Raw genomic sequence first — 15047 nt, 5'->3', positions numbered from 1 at the left:
TCTTTATTCCATGAACATGTTGATTTGAGTTTGTAAAACCAAATAGCTGCTATTGTTTCACTAAAAAATAGCTTGCTATTGAAAGCATGAAGCAAAAACACCTAATCCAGCTGTTACCTAAGGTAAATCCACAACTTATAGAGAGAAATCCCTTCACTTCCTCTAAAACAAAAGGCATATATCCTATCTATTCACATAGTTGAGATATAAAAGAAACATCAATTTCCATTCTAAGAAAGATTTAACTCAAATTTTTGGTGCCTAGCACAAAATTGGAGACAACTTTAAAATAAGAAAGCTTTTTAAATATTAGTCATTTTAAGTGACTCACTTCCTAAGAGAAATCACTTGGGAGTCAAAGAAAGGTGACTTTACTATCTCAGAAATTAAACCCTGATCAATTTGTTCATCCATTCAGTCTACTATGAATGTGCTGATGTGGAAACCTGGGGGAGAAGAAAAAACACTGAAATTGAACTGGTCACTGTAAACGTTCTTCCTGGTTTATACGTTACTATCTAAATGCCAGCTGTAACTTCAGGCAAAATGTAATGTGTAGAACAGTCTTGTGGCACAGTGTATCCATCAAACAGAAGAGATAAGGTGCTAGAAGATCGAGGGAATCATTTCATGTCTGCCACTGACAAATTCAATCCTCTGCAGAAATTGAGGCTGAATTCTTCTGAGGCTCCTTTGTCAGTTCTGCCTAAAGTAGGAACCTAGTAGGTGCTCAATAAAGATGTGCTAGAAAAAGCAATGGAGCCAAAATGGAGTTTACTCAAGAATAGGAGTTTTGAGTTCTCTCACCGCTAACTATTAAATTCCCAATGACTTTTGCAACTGGTTTTGCAGGTCATTCGAGCACCAATCTTTTCTTAGCTCAAATACAGTTAGAGTGGGAAGGGGCAGAGACATTTTACACTGTGAATGTAGCTCTGTGAACTTCCCTAAGTTGACTGGGTGGAGGCCCTACCGTTTTGGGTTGGCAGGTTTGCGCGGCACCTGCAATTTCCGCCCTTCTCCTTCCTCCCTCTTCCTGCGTCTTGGTCCCTGTCCTCGCCCTGCCAGAGGCCCACCCCACCCCAAACCCCGACGGCTGGGTCAGCAAGGGCCCTGGGACCTACCACGTGCCTCAAACCTTATTTCCAGAAGAAAACAGGTAATGATCTGTATGTTTTAAATCACTGCAGCATGAAGTCTTTAAGTGGACCTTTTATTTGGGTATTCAAATCTAACCTACGAGAAACCAGTCAGTATGCCAGGTCTCCATGATCACCCCAAACCCTCCATGTAAGAAGCTGGTCTTTTCCGTTTAGGAGTTGTAGGCTTTCTGAAAGCGGCGGAGTCCCCTTCCAGGGCTCACCTCCCGCCAGCTCCGCTCTCCCGATTCACCTCACCCCCATTCGCGCCCACCCATTGTCCCCTCGCAGCTGTCATTGTGCGCAGATCCCGAGCTCCGGATTGGAAAACCTTCCCGTCACTCAGCCCACACTCTGGAGCCGGACGCCACACTCCCTAGTCCGAGCCTTAAAAGGTCCGAGACCGCGTTCCGGGAGCCCGCAGGTAAAGCCGCGGCGGAAGGGAGGAAGGGAGGGGCCGCGCGCCCAGGTCGGGCCCGCCCGGAGCGGAGAGGGGGCGGGGGCCGGCCTAGTGGGAGCCCGCCGCATCGCCCCTCCCTCGCTGCCTGACCGCGCCCTGCGCCCCCCCCCCCCCGATCATAATGCCCAAACTGCGGGGCCTCTCGTAATCCTGCCCCACGTCGGCCCAGGGGTCAGTTACCACCGCGAAGCACCGAGGGCTGGGTGGGCCAGGCGGCGGGGAGGGGGTGGGGGGGATGTGAAAGGTCCCGGATGTTGCTGAACCAGAGCCCCTTCGAAAGGGAGTGACTGGCGCACGCGCAGGCCCGCACGGGAAGCTAAGGTGGGGGTGGGGAGAAATTTTCTTCTCGCCGGTTTAGACTAAGGGAGCCGGCGGAAGCTACTAGGGCTGGAGGGGAAGACGAGTTAGGGGGTAGTGGTGGGGCAGGGGAGGGAGCACAGGAGTTTCCTGCCCAGGCGCACTTGGGACTGGAGGAGTTGGAAGCTGAGCAGGGTGGGAAGGAAGGTTGGTAGCGGGAGAAGACGCGCGCTCCTCCGTTCGCCCTCTAGCGCGGGGAGTGGCGGTTGCGCTGGGCCCCTAGAACTGTGGGCACCAATCAACGGTTGCCATAGCAGCGTTTGACGTCATCGTGCGTGTGGTGCCCCTGCTGCCGGGGCTGGTGATTGGAGGAAACCCCGTGTCTGCGGAGCGGCTGTAGCCTGTGAGCAGTGAGATCTAGGGACAGAGTCTCAGCCTCGCCGCCGCCGCCGCCGCTGCCGCCGCCGCCGCCCAGAGACTGCTGAGTCCCCGTCGGTCCGCCGCCACTCACTCCGGACACAGGTAAGGGCCCGGCCGCCGTCCCCTCGCCCCACTCCCTCGTGTCTCAGGGCAGTCTTCCCAGAGCACGGGGACCGTCCCCGCTGTACATCCCTTCAGCCCCGCTCGCTCGGCGGTAGCGGCGCTTGGCTGAGGCGGAGTCTTCTCAGGCGGAGACGGGCGGCGGCTTTCCTTCCGCTGGACTCGGGCGGGCGGCTCGCGGCTGCCTCGGGCTACTTGCTTCCGGATCGGCCTCGGCCCCGATAAGCGCCCGTCCCTGGTTCCCCTCCCCGGGGATGGGAAAGGCGCCCACACGCGAGGTCGCCGGAGACCTGCCCGGCCGCCTGCCCCCGGGGTGGCCGAGGCGCCGCCCGCCGCGATCCGTGCCCCCCGCCGCCCCGTGCCCCCGAAGGCCCTTCCCCCGCGCCGCCCCGCTGCCCTCTTCCGCCCAGAGGCGCAGTGTGTTGCAGTGGCGCAGGTGAGGCCGCCCCCTCCCCGCGGCCCTCCCTTCCCCTGCCCCCCGCCCGCTCCTCGGCGCAGCCTCCGCGCCGCGCGCTGCGGCGGCGGCACCCAGCCCTCCCCCACCCGGGCGGCGGCGCGGCGGGAGAGCCGTCCGGGGCCGGGCCGGGCTGAGGCCCGCCCGGAGGTGCCCGCCAGGTAGTCCAAGGCGAGGCCGCGCTTCGCGCGGGGGTGAGCGGACTCCGGGCGGGGCTCGCCTGACCCCCAGAGCCGAATTTCCTGGGTTCCGCGGAGAGGGGGGGGGGCTCGAATATTGTGGGGTGGGGGATGGGGCTGGTCTTTTCTGGTGAATGGGGGCCCCGCGCCCAGGTGGGGTGGAGAAGAGGATGGGCAAGGCGGCGGGCCGGCGTATCTCGCTCGCCTACCGGGTGGGCGAGGACCGGGTGGGCGAGGACCGGAGGGTCCCTGCGCTCGGGGTTAGGGCGCCTACCCTACTCTGCGGGGCGGGGGAGCCTGCGCGTAACAGCGGGTGGTGGCCCGGCCCGCCTGGGTGTGGCTCTGGCCCCCTCCCCCACCTGCTGCAGCTGTCGGGCGGGTACAGACGAAAGGAGCACCAGCGGTGTCGGGTGGCGGAGGGGACCCGGCGGGAGGGTGGGGTGTATCCGCAGCCCGGCGGGCCGTGGCTCTGCTCCTGCAGGCGGCCTTGCTGCCCCCGTTGCCCCCGGGGCGGGCGGCGGCTCTCGGTGCCCCGGCGGGCGTGCGCTGCTCCTCCCTCCTGCTCTGGTGGGGGAAACGAACACTCGCAGTAGGTTGGGCTCCTTGACACAGATCCGCCATGACAAAGAGGGAGTCGGGGACTGCGCGGAGACACAGCCCTGGGCGGAGCCAGGGAGGGGGGGTTGTAGATGTCGCGGACCCAAGGCTTTGGGCTTTGAAGTCACGGTCCGCCGGTTTTTGGTTCACCCAACTGGACGGACGTTTTAAGTCAACGTCGGTTGAAGGTTAAATGGGTGCGGCGAGGCCTTGGAGCACTAGTTATTCTATGAGGAAACCAATCCACTTCCCCTTGTACCCGAAGGTTGGGGAGAGAAACCTTTATACTGGTTTTAGGTAATTTTTCGTTAGAAGTAGCATTAACCTGAGAACATTTTGGCGTTCCTAGGGGAAAAATTAGTAATTTCGAGAAATTACTATTTCTCGAATTAATAATTCGGGGGTGGGGTTATGCGATCACAAATTTTAAATAGTTTCTCATTGAAACACTACCCTGCACCCACGTTACCTGATTACTTGTTTGAATACTGGAGACTCGTGCGGATTTTTAGGTATTGTGGGGTTTCCCTGGGAAAAGGAATAATAAGGTACTGAGTTCCCATAGTGAGTGACTGGCTCTTCTGTTCACCTTTTAATATTGCACTTCAGAGAGTACATTTTTATTTAAAATCGTTTCTTCTGTGGAATGATTATATGTTTTAGTATCTTTCTGTGTTTTAACACTTTTTAAAAGGATATCTTTAAGGAAAAGTATAACGAGGATATTTGGAAGTCTAGGGAGCTTTAAAATGAGAGAATTCGATGGGAAGTCATGGTAAGGGCTGCTTAAATGATATACAATTCATTTTGTCTAATAGAAACAGTAAAATAATTCTGCATTTAAACTGGAACAATGACACCGGAAGCACTGGTCATACTGGAAGCACTTAATATATAAATTTTAGTGCTTACAGATAGTAAGAGTTTCAAGACTCATGAGTATATGTATTTTTTAAGCATGTAGGAATATAACAAGGTACAGCTAAATGAGGCCTTAGAGTCAGTTATTGATTGTTTTGTATTCCAAATATCTTGAAACAAGAGATTTGATCATTTCTTCCAGAAAATTGTCACTCTGATGAGCTAGCAAATATTGCAGTGATCAGTGAATTTGGGGTGAGGGTAATACCGATTAAAATTTAAACTTAAAAACTCCTGAAAAGAGTAGGTATTGTGAAACTAAATAGATACGAATTACACATTAAAGCTGGCATGAATCATGTTTCTGGGAGTATGATAGAAATGTATTGTTCTTCATAGGCAGTGTTTTTATTAAAGAAAAGGTACTTAATTTTTTATTACTAAGTGATATTGGAAACGAGTTGAAATTTTGGCCAAATAAGATAAGGATTGGTTTTTTTAAGGCAGCCTCTGCTTTGACCTTATGTGAAATTAGGATCTTCTGAACAAAGATAAGGTAATGCAATTTCAGTTTTGTTAAACTGATGTTACTGGCTTTAAATTTACCCTCTGAATGTTGAGTGTGCCATTTTTTTCATATTTTCCGTTTTTTGTTTTTTTGAGCCTGCATTAAATTGCTGTTGAAGAATCTTCCATAGGGTTAGGTTTGAGGTGTTAAATACAGCTTTTTTTTTTAACAAAAGGTGTAATTTTGAGTGTTTATTTTGATGGAAAAATATCTAAATCTTTGTGTGTTTTTTTTGTTTTGTTTTTTCCTACAGAACATCCAGTCATGGATAAAAATGAGCTGGTGCAGAAGGCCAAACTGGCCGAACAGGCTGAGCGATATGATGACATGGCAGCCTGCATGAAGTCTGTAACTGAGCAAGGAGCTGAATTATCCAATGAGGAGAGGAACCTTCTCTCAGTTGCTTATAAAAATGTTGTGGGAGCCCGTAGGTCATCTTGGAGGGTCGTCTCAAGTATTGAGCAAAAGACGGAAGGTGCTGAGAAAAAACAGCAGATGGCTCGAGAATACAGAGAAAAAATTGAGACCGAGCTAAGAGATATCTGCAATGATGTACTGGTGAGAATCAAACATTCAAACATTCATTCTAGCCTCACTGTGCCAAAGGGTTCCTATAATGAATATCAGTTGTGATACTGTCACTTTTTTTCTTTTCCTTTTAAAATTTCAGTGTTCTAAATTTAAAGTCTTCAGGGTGTTATACTAAAATGTGTTTAAACAATTGTAGTTAAGTTTGTATAAAATAAATGCAATAATTTCAATCAGTCCAGAGAGACTATAAAATAGACTGGTAGTGTTTTGCACTAATGAAAAAGATTAGTAAAATGACCATTTTAGTTCTGGTTGGAATATTTGTAGTATTTCTAGGGCTAATTTTCTTAAATGTGCCTATGTGGATATAGTAACTTTACATATCTAGGTGTTTTAATTCTTCATCCAAGGATATGTTTATTGATTTAGAGAGAGACTGATTGGTTGTCTCCTGTACTTATCCCAACTGGGGATTGAACCCACAACCTTTTGGTGTACTGGACAATGCTCCAACCAATTGAGCCACCCAGCCAGGGCTATATAGCTTGTTTTTATGTAAAAGAGATGTAATAGAAGACTTATCGTAGACATAGTACCTGTCTACCCTGGATTAGCCACTGTGATGTTGATGTAATGAGTCAGCCATACAGAAAACACTGGCTTCAGTTGCTTTTGCCTCTTCCTGAATTTAAGAGTTGAAAGTCAACTTTGAACACTGACAACCACAATAAAAAGTCATGAATAACTCAAGCTTGATTTTCCAGGTTCATTTGTAAGTATTTTAGGTATTCAGTATCTACTGTGTTGAAGCACTGTTTCTCTAAAAAGCTTTAAAGAATTGAACAGTACATTTTGATTAATTTTGCCTATTTTTTTTTTTTTTTTTTACAAATGATAGGATGTTCTGATTTAGAAAAGTTTAAATCTGAGGATAAATTGAAAGTATTACTAAATGGTTACCCTTATAGCAGGGCTTTAGGTTACACATTAGGTCTCAGTATGGTAGGGTTCTAGTATAGAGAGAGATAATAGTACCTCAGTTTCTCTGGACAGATTACTGAATTTGGAATCTGGGACTCGGTATAGAAATCCAGGTGCACTACTTATTATTTGGATCTTGTTCATGGAAGAACTATAATGAGCAATATGGGCTTTTGAAAGTTGTGATGGTATTATGATTTTTTTTACACTAGTCTTTAATTACTAATGGGATAGCTTCAATTCCTAAATTATGAGTACTTTCCTCAAGTGGTATTTTCTTCAGGCTGTCTCTTTAAAGAACAATAATATTTTTTGTTTTAATTAACATGGACTCACAAGGTCTTCTCATGTGGTATCTGCCTTGGGTGCATTCTTTATTGCTTTTATTTGAAATCTTGACATAGATAGCTGTCATTTCTAAGATGAGAAAGGAATTCCATGATTTATTGAAGCTAAATGACAATGCTTATCTTGTGGTTTATCTTATTGCAAAGGTAATAAGAATATTTAAAACTTAAAAATAATCATGGTTTTCTACGATAAAAAAAAAAATGTGTTGGGTCTCCTCCACCCCCCCACCCCTTGCTACCTTGAGTACATGTTATAGAATTTTGTTCATTCTGGTAGTTTTCTCCAATTACATCTAATCAAATAATTTTTATTTTGGTTTCAAGGGGGTTGTTAAAAGATAATTTTTCTTAAGACAAAAGTCAATTGTAGGATTAAAGGGGGACATGGTAACATTTACCCTCTACTAACAAACTTATTTGTTGTTCCAGGTAGGTATTTGCATGTTTTCCACACTGAAAGTATAAAAGCTCCTGTAGGTGTGAGGATTTTCCTAGGAAAAGACTGTAGCAGTTTTAATTTTGCTTCCTTTTGGTTTCCTAATGCAGGGGGGAAGGGGAATTGCTTATTGCATAGGATTAGTGGATGAGAATAACAAGATAATCTCTAAATAGCTCTTTGTTCATATTATTATTAAAACAGTTTGGTACTGGTTACTACCCATGTTCTTGATTCAGAATAGCACTGGCTTCTCACCAAGTCCAACTGAAATTTGCACTTTAGAAATTTAGATAAGTGAAACTTTAATTCAATTATGATACAAAAGGCTCAAAGAATTCTAAACAGACTTTTGCTTCCAGCTATGGTCTTTTCATGAGTAAAATTCTGTTAGTGATCTTTGCATGACTTATGCCTCCTAACATATAGTCGATACTCAAGTATTTGTTAAATAAATGAGCTTCTTTGGAAAAGAGGATAAGAGAACTAGGTCAGAATCACTGCTAATTTTTTAAGACCTTTTCTTTTTCAACTTGGGAAATTCTGTATTTATAGATGATGTGGGTTTTTTTTTTTACAAGCAGTCTTCTTGTCCCTGTCATCTTTTCAAACAGGTTATGGAAACATCTTGCATAGCATTTCTTTCCCCCTTTTTAGTAAAATGGAATAATAAAATAGAGCAGAACTGATATTTCTCCCAGAGAAAAACATGCTTTAATTATATTTTAAGAGCTTATATAGAGTCAATTATAATTGTATTATGCAATTTTTCTGAACATTTATTTATTTATTTATTTGATTTCAGAATAATAAGCAGGTAATCCTTTTTTGGAATTAATGTTATTGGCTGGTAGTGTCAGTGATGAACCAGGCTTCATTGTACTGTTGAGCACTTGACCAAGAAAATACCTTCGTTCTTCCCATAAAAAGGAGAGCTAACCTCCAGAGTTCCAAGTTTTACCGAAGAGCTCTTCCAATTTTTTATTAAATGGTTACTACCATTCTGTTTATGTGCGTTTGTCAGGTGTTTAATTTTTACACCATTTACCAAGCAGACTGAGTAGGAACCATGTTACTTTGTACAAGAGTTGGATAGCATTACTGTGGGAAATGGTCACTGGCATGTTCTTCCTGCATGGACTTCACTTTATGCAAAAAACTTGGTTCTTCTCTTGTATTGTTAATTTGAAGTTGCATTATATGAACTAATGCAATCTGCCTTTCCTGCCAGGTCATAGACCAAAAGGCTGTTTTGGTAGTGGGGGAGGGGTTAGTGATCCCTAGCGCCTCTTCTGCATTAATCTACAATAAGAAGCCAAAATTGGATAGTTTTGTCTTAACTATAATGAGATGAAAAACAAAATGAGGAAATACATATTAGAAAACCTAATTCACATTCAAAGAAAATTTAGTGGTGTAAAAGAACTCCATACTTTGAGTCAGACCAACTTTTTTACTATTTAATATCTTCTTGACCCAAGGAAATCACTCAGTCCTCTGAGAAAACTGAGCTCACTTAAGTGGAAATGAAAATAATATTCACCCCCTCCCCCCATGGGATTGTTGTGGAGAATAAAAATCAGGTAAAGCCCTTGATTACTTTCTGTGCCCTGTTTATCTCAGGTTTGGGGTTCTGTTGAAAAACAATGACAATAAATAGTACAAGGCTGCCTGTAATAGTACAGGGGTCCCTTAACTTGAATCCAAGAATGGGATTAAAAATTTTTTTCTGGGGTAGAGGGTTCATTGATGGCCAACAAATTTTCAAAGTTTCATTTAAAAATGAAAACCATTGATATAAGGGAAAGAGGGGCTTAGGAGATGAAGCAGTCAAATAGTCTAACATTTGTATCATTTGCATTTGGCTACAGTAGCTGAGTAATAGTACCAGTGATTCAGTTAACTTGACTGAGTTCAATTTTATTGTGCTTCTCTGCATTTTTATTTGCCCAGGGCAGTTTTAACGTGTGGTTGCTGGATACTCGTTTTTTTACCTCCAGGCAGTTTTTGTGTCCTGCCTAGTCTGAATATATTAATATGTGTCTTCAACTTTAAAAAATGCTGTATAGAGTTATAAGCCAAAAATCAATAGGCAGCTCATTTATTGGAATAAGGGCTTCTCAAAAGAATTGTGTAGTGTTATACTCATTTTTATGAGTAAAGAGTTTTCACAGTAAGTGTTAGGTATTCCACTGGTGAGGTATATGAAATGGAAATGAAAGAAAATAAAGGAATTAGAATGGAAAGGTAGGTGTTTGTTATTGGTGGGAAGGGGAAGAATAATCAAGTTGATCAAGAGCAACAGGTTACTTATTTTTTCAGTATAACAATACTTAAAGAAGGATGGGTTCTTCTTACCTGTTCTAGTAAGAGATGCAGATGACCTGGAGATGTTGATGATTAGATGAGCTGTGAAGATAGTTAAAAGAGAACTAAGAGGAAGAGATTAAAGAATTAGAAATTGGAATTAGAGTGAAAAACTTGACCAATGACTCAAGTATAGAGAGAACATGCACATTTGAAATAATGATTCAACTATTAATCTACCCAGAAAAGAGGAAGAACTTGTAAGCCCATTTTTAACCTTTTCTCTGAATACGTATAGATCCACAGTTTGGAAATAATTTGCTAAACCAACCTCATAAGTGAGTCTTTTATAAAATTTTATAAAAGGCTGTTTGAGTTTGCATAGTGGACTGAAAACTTAAATGCTTGATAAGCAATCAGTTCAGAATCCTTCTAGAAATGTGTAGTTTATTCTAATCCTTTTGTTGTTTGTCCAACCCAAGTGTTGTGTGTGTGAGATTCTCCTTTAAAAAGTAGTTATTTAAAAGCGTTCAATATAGTTTTCATAGGAACACATCTTTTCATACTTGTATTTCATAACATTTAACATAGTATCCTAAGTTATTATAGCTGTTATGGTGGCATAGTTTTGGAAACATCATCAGACTCTTAGTAACTGCTGATAAAAGCTAAATGGGATTAGAGAGTAGCTGAGAAATCTATCATCCTCAAGCATTTAGCCCAAGTAATGGGCATTATAAATGCTTACCTAGGAAGGAAGGAACGTAGTATAAGCCAAGCTCTCAGTTAAATGAAATTTCGTGTTCTAACAAATCAGGTGAAGATTTTGTAAAAGAGGTGTTGCATTCTAGATCATGGTACCAGAACATTAGATAGATATTAATGTCATAAATAGGAATTAAATGTCATTGGACTATTGAGATAAATTTTGATCACATTTTTTATTCCAAAGAAGGTGGTCTTTGGCTCATTTCAGATTGGCGGGAGGGAGGGAGGGAGGGAGAGAGAAAGAGTAATAAGTTTTTTAAAAAGTCAAAATGTGTTTTCTGACCAGTAAGTTAAAAAACTTGTCCATCAAAATTTTTGTCCATTAAAATTCTAATATGCCTTAGGATGCTTTTTTCCCTAGAATTCCTGAGGTCCCACTTGTGGTTTCATGTTGGTTTTTATTATGATGGTTTTACATTGAGAATAAACACTGATCTTTGAGGGATTTAGAATTGCTGTCAATTTCAATATGCTGGAAGCTAGGGTTCATCTTTCTTTTGAAAAATATCTGTCCTTTCTAACTACCTAATTTTAGCACATTTTCTAGACTTCATTAAAATGACATCTTGGACTAAACTTTGGACTTCATTTTCTGATTGCAAGTTATTATTGCTGTGTTAAGTAGATCATTGGTTCTCAACTTTTTACATTCATGTTGATACTTCATTTGTATGATAGACACCCACTGGTAGTACTAGGATTATTTGCCATTCCTATAGTAATAGTACTAGTTCTACCCCTTACTCTCCCACTCAAAAGCATATTGGCAAGAAAGTGATATTGTGAGGATAAACATGATCTAATTTATTGGACAAAAGCTACATTATAAAACTTTTACTGCTTTTGGTGCTCATTCACTCCGACTTGCTGCTGTATTTTTCGTTCCCGTTTTTGTGGCCTGAGGGTTTCTGCTTTATTACTCTGATTTAGAATTTAACTTGAACCTTGATGTTTAAGTTGTTTTCAACTTTTGAGGATTGGCTTCATTCTTCTTGAAAACAGGACCCAGGATCATTAACATTTTTAATATTTAATTTGTAAAATACTCTGAAGGAATAGGATATGCTTAATATTTTTTAGGTAGTGCAAATTTGAATTAGACTTGGAAGGAATAGTGTGTTTAGCCATCATCGCTCTGTAGTTCCCATTGTACTAGGTACATGTCTGTGCAACAGTCGTTCTCCATTTGTTCTTTAGTGAGTAATTCCTGTAATGATGAACAACTGATATCTTTGTGAAAATTGCTATGCAGTAGCAGTTGTCATTTATCATTGATTTAGTTTTGCATTTTCTGTTAAGGTACAGTATGACATAAGTAGTAACATAGTGTAGAATAATCATACCTTGGCGGAGTTCACTAATTTCTGTTGACATTATTTTGCTATAGTGTAGATTTTGGAGGCAGCAAAGCATGGCTGAGTATAGCTGATTGGTTGTTAGTATGATCTTGTATGACATGGGCAATGTTTGTTTACATTGGAATAGATAACTAAAAAGTTTCAGCATATAAGCATTTGTGCGTTTCTTTGCCCAGAATTTGTTGTGAGCCTTCTTCCCTTCTCTCCCAGATAAAAATATATGTACAGTGGAATTAGCCATAGGTAGGATGGTAAGGTGACTAGATAATAACGTAAGTAGTCACTCAAATGTTCATCTATAGAGTTGAATAGACCAAAAAAAAACTTTGTCCGGTGGGTTGACCTATATACATGTAAAAATCTAGGGAAGATTCTACTGCATTTTAATTTGCAAGGTGTGTTCAATTTTTATTGAATTGGAATTTTGTTTACTTGAATTGTTGAATGACTTGGACGTCAAGTTTGGAGATCAAAGTGTTTTTTAAATTAGTAATATTACACTTGATGAAAATCCTATTCAAAACACATTACTTTTAAAATTGACAGTTGGGGACAGTACACTTAGAAGTATACTTAGAACAATACTTGACTATCATGTTTGGAAATACAACATTCCAAAGTGATCATGCTCTTTGTTAAGAGTGATGGTTTTTCCTTCTAGTTTCACCTTTGCTTGTTTCCATTTGATAAAGGGGGATTATCATTAGACTGTTAATTGTATCACAAGGAAAAGACTAAATGTAGTATTGCTTTAGATGGTGATAGAACCTACCACAGGCTATGGAGACTTTGGGTTTGAAATTTTAAATTCATTTTGTGACTTTAGGCAAGTTATTACATCTTTCACTGCTTCAAAATGCAAATGATCTAGGATGTTTTGAGTATTATTGAGTTAAAACACCCATGGTGATATTAAGTAGCAAGTATAATGCTTTCCTTTTGTACCTCTGCACTGTGACTTCAGTGTGGCTTATTTATTAATTTTGAGATTTAAGAGAATTTTTTTTTTTTTATCCTCACCCGAGGATATTTTTTCCATTTTTTGTACAGATAGAGTGGGAGGGAGAGAGAGGAAGGGAGAGAGACAGAAACATCGACATGAAGGGACACATCGAGTGGCTGCCACCCGCACGACCAACCAGGGCCAGGGACAAACTGCAACCGAAGTACATGCCCTTAGCGGGAACTGAACCCAGGTCTCTCCGGACCGCAGGCCGACGCTCTAACCGCTGAGCCAAACCGGCCAGGGCGAGATTTAAGAGAATTTTTAATAAACCGCTTAAAATACAACTATGAGAGGGGAAGTACTGCTACATGTTGGTCGAATATGGAAGAGCTGGTTTTTAAACCCCCCCCCCCCCTTTTTAAGGCTGATAAAAATCAAGTCCCACTAGGGAATTTATACAACATAATATACAATGTGCAAGTTATGAAACTATCAAAAATAGTGTTTTAAACAAAAAAAATGCTTTGTGGTGGGAATATTGAGAAATGGAGTCTTGGTTGGGCCCAGGTCAAGGTTGATGCCAAACTGTAAAGGGGGCTGGAGAGGAGGAAAATAATCCTTAAGAGTGTCAGAACAGTTTTAACAGTTATCTAATCAATGCTCTTTCTGGTACTTTTTACCAGTTATCTTTTAATATTTAGAAATGACATTTTGAGTGAGGTAAAAACACTAATTTTCCTGGAATTATTTTGCTAGCATTAAGAATTCACAGGCAGGCTATTCTCTGAAGGGGATTTAATTTAATAGTACCACTTAGAGTTAGCCCTCTTACCTCAAGAAAAACATTTTAGAACATTCAGGCTTTCTGTCAGCATTAAGTTTTGTGCAGATGGTTTGTTTTATTTTGGGCAAAAACTAAGGAGCCAAATACTCTAGCTTTTAATGGGAATTATAATGAAATTTTAGGCTGGCTCTAACAAATTTTGTAAACATCAGAGACAATATATCTTGGCTTTATCAGATTTCTTGTTGATTTTATAAAAAGTTAAATGGTGAAGATTTGCCATCCGTTGTTAATGGGAAATGCATTCAGTTAAGTGATTAGTCAGTCTTCTGTGAAGTGAAGCAGCACTGTTTCTTCATATCTGTATGGCCTTATCATTTATACAACACTTGAACTTTTACTTTCGTAGGCTAACCTTGCACAAGAAGGCGAATTTAAAGTATAAATGTCTGCTAATACCTACTAAATTCTTTACATCTCCTGAGTTTCAGCAATTTTGATGGAGCCCTTTTCTAAGTGGTTGAAAGCAAAGGATGGTTACAATTGAAGGAAAGGAAGCCATTCCAGCCACAAGAGGGAGTAAGAGACTAATTTCCAAGTTGATGGATCCTTATTGCACTAGCCTGCGTTTGTTTTTAGAATTTTAAGATGTCTAGGAAAGATAAAATGTTCGGTGGCTTTATAGCATAAAGTGAAAATTCTGGGAAATTTCTCTTTGTGCAAGACTAGAAATTGTGCTCTAGAATTGGAATTAAATTTCTAATTGAGGATGTTACTTAAAATGACATTTGTGGGGTAGTTTGAGTTTCTTACTTGAATAATAAAATAAATTGAGAATTGAATCTATTGAGTCATTGAATTCATTGAAGGAACATCCAGTGTAGCTTTTTCATTTTTATAGATTAGGAAACTGAAACTCAGAGGCTCAGTGACTTCAGTCATGCTGTAAGCATTCACAATTTCTGTCCCTTTATGGCAGTATTCTCTTAGTTACAGATTGAAACATGATATATACTCTACTATGATGTGTGGGTTTTAGGAGTGATGGATTGGGGGGCTGTCAGAATAATTGGACTTTAATTAAAAGGGAAAACTACAATTTTAGACTATAGTTTAGGGTTCTGTACTTTAATGAAAATAACAAGAATTACATTTGAGGGCCTTTGTGTTCCTTGCCACCTTTTCCCTTTTAACCACTGTCATTTTTTATGCATGATTTGTATGAAAGCAGAATATGTTTCTGTTTTTTTTTTTAATCCTCACACGAGGACATTTTTTGTTCAGATAGAGTAGGAGGGAGGGAGAGAGATAGAGCGAAACATCGACGTGAAAGGGACACATTGAGTGGCTGCCACCTGCACAACCCAACCAGGGCCGGGGACAAATTGCAACTGAGGTACATTCCCTCAGTGGGAACCAAATCGGGCCTCTCTGGACCGCAGGCCAACGCTCTTAACTGCTGAGCCAAACTGGCCTGGGCCAGAATATCTG

At 41.6% G+C, this 15047-nt stretch overlaps 1 protein-coding gene across 3 annotated transcripts in view; it reads left to right on the top strand.

Moving 5' to 3' along the window:
- Window positions 1–1420: 1420 nt before the first annotated feature.
- Window positions 1421–15047, top strand: part of YWHAZ (tyrosine 3-monooxygenase/tryptophan 5-monooxygenase activation protein zeta) — a 31867-nt gene continuing 18240 nt past the window's right edge. Inside the window, exons 1-2 of one of the 3 annotated variants that reach the window (XM_036263724.1) lie at window positions 1421–1563; window positions 5349–5653. In XM_036263724.1, coding sequence (XP_036119617.1) covers window positions 5360–5653 — 294 coding nt within the window. In that variant the 5' untranslated portion in view covers window positions 1421–1563; window positions 5349–5359. Of the gene's footprint in view, window positions 1564–2299; window positions 2419–3760; window positions 3964–5348; window positions 5654–15047 lie in introns of those variants that run through there. The other 2 variants (XM_036263722.1, XM_036263723.1) reach the window with 2 other exon arrangements.

Source organism: Molossus molossus, unplaced genomic scaffold (assembly GCF_014108415.1).
Source record: "Molossus molossus isolate mMolMol1 unplaced genomic scaffold, mMolMol1.p scaffold_m16_p_16, whole genome shotgun sequence".
Taxonomy (NCBI): Eukaryota; Metazoa; Chordata; class Mammalia; order Chiroptera; family Molossidae; genus Molossus; species Molossus molossus.
Note: the sequence above shows the minus strand (reverse complement) of the source record. Positions and strands in the feature narration are given on the sequence as shown.